General features: G+C 53.8%; 1 protein-coding gene across 6 annotated transcripts in view; it reads left to right on the top strand.

Annotated features, from left to right (window-relative positions):
• EBF3 (EBF transcription factor 3) overlaps window positions 1-7,795 on the top strand; it is a gene marked incomplete at its 5' end in the record, with an annotated part of 116,950 nt that extends 109,155 nt beyond the window's left edge. For 2 of the 6 annotated variants that reach the window (XM_082673258.1, XM_082673263.1), the window contains 6 exons: window positions 218-283; window positions 933-1,110; window positions 2,087-2,275; window positions 2,671-2,868; window positions 3,938-4,050; window positions 5,152-7,795. In XM_082673258.1, coding sequence (XP_082529384.1) covers window positions 218-283; window positions 933-1,110; window positions 2,087-2,275; window positions 2,671-2,868; window positions 3,938-4,050; window positions 5,152-5,169 — 762 coding nt within the window. In that variant the 3' untranslated portion in view covers window positions 5,170-7,795. The remainder of the gene's footprint in view (window positions 1-217; window positions 284-932; window positions 1,111-2,086; window positions 2,276-2,670; window positions 2,869-3,937; window positions 4,051-5,151) is intronic. The other 4 variants (XM_082673260.1, XM_082673262.1, XM_082673261.1 and 1 more) reach the window with 4 other exon arrangements.
• Between the last annotated feature and the right edge of the window lie 2,566 nt (window positions 7,796-10,361).

The following is a 10,361-nucleotide window of genomic DNA, read 5'->3' as shown; positions in this document are numbered from 1 at the left end:
CGCTGGCCTGTCCGGACGAGGGACGAGGAGTCGATGCTGAAAACCACGGGCACCATCGTCGCCACAGACGTGCCTTCTTTCCGCGCGGGGTCAGTCAGGTGGGAGGGATTGGGTGGGTTCTGTCCTCGCTGCAGATGTAACTGAGTTTGCGGATCCTTCTCGCAAGAGCAGCCTCTCTGGCTCCTCCCGTGAAATCCCTCCTCTGCTTTTCCTCCAGGAAGTGTTACTTAAGAGGGCGGCCGACCTCGTGGAAGCCTTGTACGGGATGCCCCATAACAACCAGGTAGGCGATGGCACCTTGACTCACCGCCCCCCCACCCCCACCCCCGCCAGGGTGACCGCGACCTTGGATGGCCAGCTGGCCTGGCTCCAGCGTGGGCTTCCTGGGCACACGTGGCCTCCCGAGCGTCCCACGGGGGGAGCCTCTGTCCGCCCGTTCGTGCCCTCCCACTGCGTCTTCGAGTAGAAAATTACCAGTCGGTGCCGGCAATGCAAGGCAGAGGGGCTCTCTCCAGGAAGAACCGTGTCGCGGCCCGTCCAGTGGGTTCAGTGGTGGGCAGACTGGGGCTGCTGGGGCTCGGGGGTCCCTGGGGAACAGAGACTCGGGGGGACTTCCCTCTGGATGTGGCCCCGTGCCTCTGACCCCAAACCCAGTGCCTTCCGTGCTGCCCTGGCCCCGTGCATCCCTCAGGGGCCTTTGCGCCGTGGGTGCAGGAGGAACAGATGGGGTATTAAAGTGTTCTCCTGAGGGCGGTTCTTTTCCCGTTAAAAAATACGTTCTGTCACAGTCTGGACCAAGCGACGGTGGGGTGCCCCTACGGGTTGCCCAGCAGGGCCGGGTGGAGGGCGCTGGGACTGTGCCCCTGGGGGGGTCTGTGGGCTGGGGGCAGGGGGCCGGCCTGGCCTGGGTGTGACGGCCGCCTCCGCCCCAGGAGATCATCCTGAAGCGGGCGGCTGACATCGCCGAGGCGTTGTACAGCGTCCCTCGCAATCACAACCAGATCCCCACCCTGGGCAACACCCCCGCACACACAGGCATGATGGGTGTGAACTCCTTCAGCAGCCAGCTAGCCGTCAACGTGTCGGAGACGTCACAAGCCAACGACCAAGGTACGCCGCGCGGGCCGCCCCTTCCCCAGACGCCCAGCTGGGATGGTGGGACTTAGCTGCTGCAGCTGACTGTGCCCTGAGGCCGGCGGGGACGTGGGCAGCGCCCCGGGCTCTGCAGCTTTGTTCGGAGAGGCCCTCGGGCAGAGCATGCTCAGAGAACCCAGGAAGCTGAGGCAGCGGCCACAGTGGCTGCCACGCGGCTTTGCTGGTATTTGCTAGCCGATGCCTTGAACTGATTCCTAAGGGGCTTTGCTTTCCTGGAAAGGCTGGGATAAGCCCTAGGAGAGCTGTGACGTAGGGAGCCGCGGACCCTTCCTGGATGCGCTGCACAGGGGTCGGGGGTGGGACTTGGTTTCTGAGACTGGAAGGAGCACCCGGAGAGAAGCGCTGGCTCCCCGCCCGCACCTTATCCTTTTCCGGCCGCTCTAAAGCCCGTGCAGGCCGTGATCTCAGAAAACGCCTCCCCGTACGCCGCTCGGCTTCCGCTCACCCTCACCCCACGGCGGGAGCGAGGTTCCTGCTTCCCCTCCCCACGCCGACAGAAATAGCAGCCGTAGACATGAAGGCCTCAGAACAGCCTTTCCTGGGGACTTACGGCCACAAACAGCTCTCCTTGTCAGCCGTGGCATTTGAAGGTCTGCAGAGGCCGAAAGCTCACCTAGCGCGGGGGGACGGCCCAGGAATCGCGCCGTTGATAATTGCTTCTAAAGAGGCACGTGAAAGCCGCTGACGGTTAGATCGAAGTGCGCCTGGGCCGGCTGCCGAGGCCGCCGGAGACAGGACGGGGCTCGGCGAGGATGCTCGAGCAGGGCTGGCGTGACAAGGTTATTTGAGCTGGCGAGAGGCGCTGGGGCTGGAGGAAAGCATACGGTCAATTAAAAGCGTTCAATAGATGATAGAGGTTTGCGGGGAAACCCCCCCCAAGTGTCTCTCCCTGATAATCATGTTATTTTTGGCCGGGGGGGGATTTTAACAGTCGGCTACAGTCGCAATACAAGCAGCGTGTCCCCGCGAGGATACGTCCCCAGCAGTACTCCCCAGCAGTCCAATTACAGCACAGTCAGCACTAGCATGAACGGATATGGAAGTGGCGCCGTGGCCAATCTAGGGGTCCCGGGCTCGCCTGGATTTCTTAATGGCTCCTCCGCTAACTCTCCCTACGGCAGTAAGTGTCTGTTTTTGTCACCCGTCATCACACAGATTCATATTCGCTGCAAAGTCAAATGTGTGCGTTGCTTGGATGTTCTGTGGTGTGAGCTACTGGATAAAAGGAAGGGTGGCTCTGGAGGCTGGGCGTCCACGTGACGACAGTAAATTGACCTAAAACGGGCCCCACGCGGTCACATTGGAAACCCAAACAAAATCGGCACCAAATGGGGCCGCCCAATTGGAAACGAAAAGTCCAACGCGAGAGTTTGCCTGTTATCCAGAGAGTGGCCAAGCCAGAAACATCTCGTGCTTGCTCTGTTGGCCCGACGCTCCAGGCGAGGCCCTGGAGCTCTCTTTGTCGTGTGGCCGTGCCCGGCGTCGCGCGTCCTGACCATGTTTGCTTTGTTGCAGTAGTGCCGTCCAGCCCTACCATGGCAGCCTCTTCGGTCACCCTCCCTTCAAACTGTAGCAGTACACACGGCATTTTCTCATTCTCACCTGCCAATGTCATCTCTGCAGTGAAACAAAAGAGCGCCTTCGCGCCCGTGGTCCGGCCCCAAGCCTCCCCTCCTCCTTCCTGCACCAGCGCCAACGGGAACGGACTGCAAGGTGAGGGTGCGCGCTGGCCTGAGGCCATGGCCTGGGAGCGCCCGGAGGGCCCCGGGGCAGGCCAGGCTGGGCCGCAGGGCTGGAGTGAGGGGCTCTCCCTGGGGGGCGGGAACTCCGACCTTCCCCCGGGCCCACCCGCGGGCTGCCGGCAGGGCGGCCCTGGCTGTTGCATGTTCTCCTTCGTCTGCCGCAGTGCGACACCCACCCCCCAACCCGGTGCTCCCGGAAACGACCCCCCCCTCGTTCAGTCCCCACAACCGGATTCTTCCTCTTGGTGGATGAAACCCGTTTCCTCATCCTTCCAACGTGACTTAAGTGGCCTCACGGTAAAGCGGCCCATACCTGCAGGGAGTGGAACCTGCAAGGGAAGGAAACCGGGCCGTGGTGAAGGCAGCGGGGCCCAGGTTGCGTCCCGTTCAGCCCAGAGCGTGGGCAGGTGCAAGCCTGTCGCTCCCCTGACTCACAAGGCAGTGGGACAGCCTCAGGCCTGGGGTGGTGGGTCATGGTGCCGCCTGCAGCGCCCACCTCGAAACTGGCCCGTTCTCACTGTCCCGAGCCTGAGCCTTTATTCGCAACCTGGTCTAACGGACCACGGGGCGCACGAGGCTGCGTTGTCCTCGGAAGGGCGCGTGCACCTAGACCCGGGGCTGTGCGTGCACCAGTGCTGCACGGGAGTTGGTTTTCCAGGAGATTTCCTTCAAAGACGCGAGAGGGAGAAGGTCCCGCCCAAGGGCAGCGGGAGGCCCCGCCTGGCACAGCTGCCCACAGATGGGGCCGCGCGGAGCGGGCACCCAGCGCCCGCCCAGTGCTGGGGACCTCTGGGCAGTGGCCGGTGGTGCGAGTGGCAGGCGGGGCTGCGTGAGGGCCCCTAGGCCCCGTGAGCTTGCACGTGGCTCTCGGTGACTGACTGAGGCCCACAGGCTCTGAAATTAATTAAGTGGCCGTCATCTGGCCTCTTTCAGACACCACCTTTGGTATATGCTCCTCCCGGTGAAAACCAAATCCAGTTACTCCTTTAAAAAAATGAATCCATTCAACCAGTATTTACTGAGCGCCTACTATGTGCCAGGCTCTCTGCTGGGTGCTGAGGACGCTACCGTGGAGAAGACAAACTGGCCCTTTTGTGAAGTCGGTGGCATATTTCACTTTGATGAACTAATGCTCAAAAAAGGAACTGGAAAGGTATCAGTGATTTGAAATAATTGTCTGCACAACACCTGTTAGCGTGAGAGGGACGCCCAGCCCCGAAGGGCCGCCGACTGGCCTGCAAGCCAGCAGCGGTCACCAGACCACAGGCACTTAAGAGGCGGGTGGCCGGGTGCCACGGCCCCGCCCGCCGTCCACCCGGTGCCAGGGCCCATCGAGAGGTGGCGCCACGTAAGCCGTGTGCACACACACAGCTCTTCCAAACCATAAAGTTGTAACGGTGAGTCGGAGATAAATTAATAGCGCTGAAATTAATGAACTGAGAAATTGAAGCTCCCATCACTACGTGAACAGACGTATTAATATGTTATACATAAGTTAATGAGAATGATCACTCTGACAAAAATTGAACAACACTAAAGTTACAAGATTTTAGATGACATCTGTACCCAGAGTTCACTGGGAAGCACCTGCTGCACTTGGCATCTTGGCCCAAGTTTCTCTTTCCCTCCAAGAAGAGGAAGGACGCGCTCCCTACGGTGGAGCCGTGACTTGTGTCTCTTGAGGGCCCTTGGCCCTGAGATTGCAACCAGGTGGGCTGTGAGTGGCTTTGATCTTGGCAGGTCCGCGACTCACCATTACGATACAGAACGATCAGCGGAAGGTCCAAGGCAGGGGCTGAGAGCAGAGGGGAACCCGAGGTGTGTCCAGTTTGACTGACTTAGGGAGCGAGAGCTGTGCCCGGGTCCCAGCAGCCCGAGAGCTGGCCTTGGCTGGCGTCACAGAAGTGACCGGGTTGGTTCGGCATCTGTCGACGGAGGTGGCCTCCTGGGGGGGGTCTGGGCCTCCGTCTGCTATAAGCCAGCCACTGACGTGTGTGGGCAGCGGCCCTTTCACACCCGGAAAGGCCAGAGCCTTTCCCTTTGCCACGTGAGGTCGTTGAGGCGAGGACCCCGGGGACCTGTCCCCCACGAGCACCCCACACCCCCTGAAGTAGGTGCCTTAACCGAGCCCACGGCTGGTTAATGGAGATTGTGCAGACCCACTGTCACTGCCGACCGAAGCCCAGGGAGGGGCCCCCCCCTAGCCCCCCACCCCGGTGAGAGGCGCCCCTGACCTGCCCCCTCTCTCTTTCAGCTATGTCTGGGCTGGTAGTCCCGCCAATGTGAGGGGCGCTTGTTACCTCCCGCCGCGCCCAGCATCCAAGGACGGACTTCAGGGGACACGTTAGTACATAAGAGGTGCTGATGGAGACCGTGTCTTCAGTACATCAGCAGCGGTTGAAATGCTACAAAAGACTTTGTTTAAAGATTTTATTTAAACTATTAAGAATCAACACACAAACGACGTACTTCTTCATGAACAATTCCATTTTATTGACTGAACTTTTCTCATATTTTCACATTTCTCAGTCCTGAAGAATAAGGAGAACAAAGCGATGCCTATTTTGTATAAAGTTTCTGACTCCGTCTTGGCTCTGTCTAGTACTTGCTATGTGTTGGGAGAAACTTTGTGAATGCACCATTTTGATGATCATGAAACACTGATGAAAAACGCCTCCAGACATTTTTCTGTACTCATACTTAGATTCACAATGGTTGTGTATCTCTATAATGTGAAATATTTTTTTGTGGTGACAAAAGGGGGCCAAGGAGGTCTGAGCCATCAAACTGGAAGAAAGGAAGACTATATGAGTAGGAGAATTGGGGTGGCAGGGGGGGAGGGAGGGTTTATCGTTGCTTAACTTCATCTTAATGAAACGGAACTTTGTAACTTATTGTAGTTAGAAATTGTAACTTTGATATTGAATTCTCTTGCCTTCAACAAGCACACTGACTGACAGAGGAAAAAAAAAATGCTACTGTCTGTTGGTTAAAATATTCTCCCACTGCTAGAGCTTCCTGTTTTAAGCAAGTGTGATCTGCGACATTTTTTTCAACTTTTGCTAGCACTGTATACTATTGCATTCTTAGGCTACTGTGAGGTCCATGTTTCTTGTACCAGAAATTGTCCTTTTGACTTCTAGATCCTTCTTCCCTGATGTGTTTTGTATGTGGTTATAAAATTGTAGACTTTTGTGATTTTGCCAAAGTTGTAGCTAAATATTTATACACTTGTCTTGAATTTTTTTCAGATCCACTTAAATATTTAGGGGAAAAAAACGAGTTTTATTCCTTATGCGTCTTATAAGGAATAAAATGGTCTCCATTCAACACTTACTTACTTTTCCATGAACACTTGCTGTTGCTAAGGGACTTTATTTTGTAACATATCAATTATAAATATTGTATTTATCTTTGAAATTTTGTACACTGCTTTTCCCACCATTTTCAGTTCCTTTTTTTTTCTTGTCTGCGTTGGTTTTTGATCATGGCCTGGTGTTGTGATGCTGGGGAAGAGCATTAAAGCCAAGAACTGTTTGATCTGTTTCGTTCAGTGAACCAACATCCTTGCATTTCATTTGTACTTCCAAAATTTGCTATTGTTTGTTTAGACTTTCCGTCCTTTTTTTGTTTTTTTTTTGAGGAAAAGTCAAATTCATTGTTTATTTTTATATTATTTTTAAGTTATCTGAACAAATACTTTTGAAGAAAAAAAAGTTCGTTGTATAGTCACAACAAAACGGTGCCACCCGCTGTGACAAACCCTCGTAGATTCCGTGCATGTGGAGCGGCCACGAAGAGGCGACACCGTTGGGGCTGTGTCCTCCTTCTGTTTTATTTTTTTTGTAGAATGTAAAAAGTCATTTCAGCTGCCACCCATGACTTTGCCACATAGCTGAACTGTGTTTACTGGAAAAATTCAGAGGCCTAAAGTTTAAAATAAAATTTACTTCTGATGTTTTAATGAAAATGTTTGCCACATTAACTTCTCTGATGCCTTAAAAGTGGACTTCTTTAAAGAACCTTTGTGCTGTTTGATCACAGGCTTACCCCACAATTGTTAATCAGTATTTCATTTGGAGATTTACGGTGTAAAACACGCACACGCGCACGCCCGGAGACCCCTGTGTCGCTCCTTTCTGCATCTGGTTCTGCTGTGTCCTGTGTCCTCCCAAGCCCACCTCCGACTCAGAGAGGTTTCAGGGGACCCACAATCACCCCTCGTTTAAAATTCCTTTTTAACAATACGTTTTTTGTGGTCAGAACCCAGCAGCACTGTCTGTACTTTTTAAACTGGATAATGACCTCCTTCAGACACTGTACCTGTTAGTGCCAAACCTGCCGTGAGACCAAGAGGGTCGTTTCTTTTTTCCCTTTGCAGACACAGCACAGCAAACGGTTTGCAAACTGCAGCAGAAATCAAATCTAAAACAAAAAGGAGGGACTTTAAAAATTTTTCTTGACAGAAACCAAAACAAAACAATGCAGGACTTAAGAAAGTGTCCATTCAAGGGACTAAATCAAAGGATCAGAACGTCCCCAGGGGTTAGCGGGTCACACTCTGGCCCTGCGACCAGCCTGAGGAGTCACTCTGGAACTCTGTTGCCTCCGTTTTATTTTGTATAAGTAAGGGTTTGACCTAAAAATGAGCTCACGTGTACACGTTAAGGACATTCGCAAGTCTCCTTGTCCCTGCACTTGGTTTGTGTTTTAGATTAATTAGTCGCCCTCATGGCTTCATCGTCTCAAAACTGAGCGCTCCACTAAATGGTAGATTTTACTGTTAAAAACCCTACAATAAGATTGTTTTATCTGTACATTTTTTCAGATATTTAACTGTATAAAAATGTTCATTTTACACAATATTTAATTAAAGTATTTCTTGTCTGTGAATTTCACTTTGGGTAATTTGATCTGTTTTGATTATTAAAATGGCTTTGCTCAACACGCAACAGTTACATTGGCCGGGTGGGTGGGGTTGATCTGCACTCCCAGAGCTCCCTTGGCCAGGATGAAAATGGTTCATAGAAGAACCTTCTCCAAGGTTATCTGCCCTCAAACGCTCATCTAAGCCGCACGGAGAGTTCCTTGTAGTTACTCAGATGCCTCTGGTCCCCAGAGGGGCCACCTGTACGTGTGTTGCACGCCCGCCGGCACATGGGAACACGACTGTGGGTCAGACCTGGGGGCCACAGCAGCACTGTGGCCCATAGACAGTCTCGAGACTCGCTGGGGGCTTGGTCACCCCCACCCCTGCTCCAGGCCCTCCTGCCTCAGCCCCTGCCTCTGAACTGGAGGACTGGCAGGTAGAGGGCAAGCATTCTGGCTACTCCAGACATGTGCTCCTCTGTCCCTGTCACCGTGCTCCACCGGGACAAGATCCAGCTCAGAAAGCTCCGGTTGGACGGGCAGGCACCAGGGCTCCGGACACCAGTGCCGCTGAACCCTGACCTGAGGGACACCGTCGCCAACGGCAGGTCCACGGCCATGGTGTGACAGGCCCCATGCACTGCGCCGGCCCCTGGGCCGCACGGAGGTGTGGCCAACGGCAGGGTTCTAATGAGATGCGCCGTCAGCACCGGGGCTCTGATTTTTGCAGCTGTGCTCAGCTCCTGTGCCTTTTCAGCAGCACCACTCCGTTTCATTCTGTAGTTTTCATTTGCTCCTCAATGAAAGGCTGGTTTTGCATGTTTTGGCTTGCAGCTCTCCAACACATACACATAAGTGTGATCCAAATTAGTACTCACAAATGTCATCTTAATTACTTGTTCTGCTGAGCAAAACAGGGAATGATTATCCAAAACATAAAGAAACTTGTGAATACCTTTTTCTCCTGTCAATGACAATCAGGTTTCTCTGACTGCATTCTCGTTTCAGCCTTAAAGAGACAGCGAAGAAAGAGGCTCATGGGGTACAAGGCTGCAGCCAGCCCCTCCCCCCCCAATTCCCCTGCGTGCTGGGCACCAACCTCACCTCCTTCCCCACTCTGAGCCGGTGCCAGCGATGCCTGCTCAGGGGCGTGGCAGGGGCTGCCGCTCTGAGCTGCTCGCCTGGGCCCTGTGACCAGCGGGGAGGGAAATTATTTTATGTTTGTGTTTTGAATCCGAACTGAGAACTGCATTCTCGCCAAATGTGTGCCAATTACTGTCAGGCCACCTTCCAGGGTCTTCCAAGCTTTTAAAGATTATTCAAAGCACTTGAAATGGGCTTCAATCTAATGCCTCATTTCATTGCATTAAACAGCCTAGTTAATAAAGAATCGATATATTCAAAGGGCAAGGTTATCTTTTGTCTATAAGGGGTGGTGTCATTCTGAACCTTTTATAGTTCAAATGCTGAAAAAGACCTCATGAAATCCATACTCATCAAGCGGGTCAACGGGGGCAATAAAGAGGCCCCCGAAAGGAGGGGCGCCCGCCCTCCCCCAAAACAGCCCCGGCCTTATCTCCCCGCCCGGCACCCAGAGAAGTCCTCAGAAAATGTCAATTTCTCATCAAGACAAGAGGCTGCGATGATCACTTTTTCCAGAGAATACACACAATTAAGAGAATGCAGAGGGGCGGCTGCAGCGGGATTTGTGGCTCCTTCTGTCCCCAGGAGCTGCCAGCTCCCTCCCAGCAGATAATAAGAGTTGTTGATAACTCAAGTGTCAATATGCCAGAGAGCGAGTTTTGAATGTGAGTCCTTGTGCTCTGAGCCCGCCCGGCCGATCCCAGGCCCTGATAACGGCACAGCTGCCAACGGACACCCTGGGTTGGCCCTCACAATTAACGCGATGAATAAATCACACAAAGGAGTCGGGATGCTTTATACTCGGTGAGACAATCCCCTGCTTTACCCTTCAAGGATTCCTTTTATGTTGGAATAAGGTTGCTTTTAATGAAATTTAAACTCATCAGAGGAAATCAAAAACCTCCAATCAGATTACAAATTGATTTTTTGGTTATTTGTCATCCCCAGTATAGGGCTGTGGGTTTCACGGGGAGCGGGGCTGCTGGTCCGGGTCTGGGGAGCCAGCACGCACATGGCTCCCAGCCCCCGGCCTGGGGACAAACGGATAGGCTCTGGACCCCGTGCAGACTCAGACGCGGTCTCCCCACCGCCCGGGTCTGGCAAAGTGGACCCACGACAGCAGCAGGTGCCCGTCAGCTCTGAGTCCAGCTGAGGCTTAACCCGGGGACATCCTCGGCGGAACCCACAGTGATTTCTAGGTCTGCAGTCATGATCCGCTGAGGGCGGCCAACAGAGACACGTTCTCTTGGGATTGCAGTGAGTTTTGGTTCGTACCCGCCACGCCCTGGATCTGCTCTGTGTCACCCCACGTGGAGCCACGTGGAGTATGCCCTACACCCCAAGAGCTTACGATGTGGGGTGGAGAGAAAACGCGGCCAGTCCCACTTGGCCATCCAGTCGGAGCCCAAGCGTTCACTCCTGAGCACAGCCTGCCCTGGGAGTTCTCCCAGG

Source organism: Grampus griseus (assembly GCF_964374135.1).
Source record: "Grampus griseus genome assembly, chromosome: 16".
Lineage (NCBI taxonomy): Eukaryota > Metazoa > Chordata > Mammalia > Artiodactyla > Delphinidae > Grampus > Grampus griseus.
The sequence above is the reverse complement of the archived record's forward strand: the minus strand, read 5'-3'. Positions and strand labels throughout refer to the sequence as shown.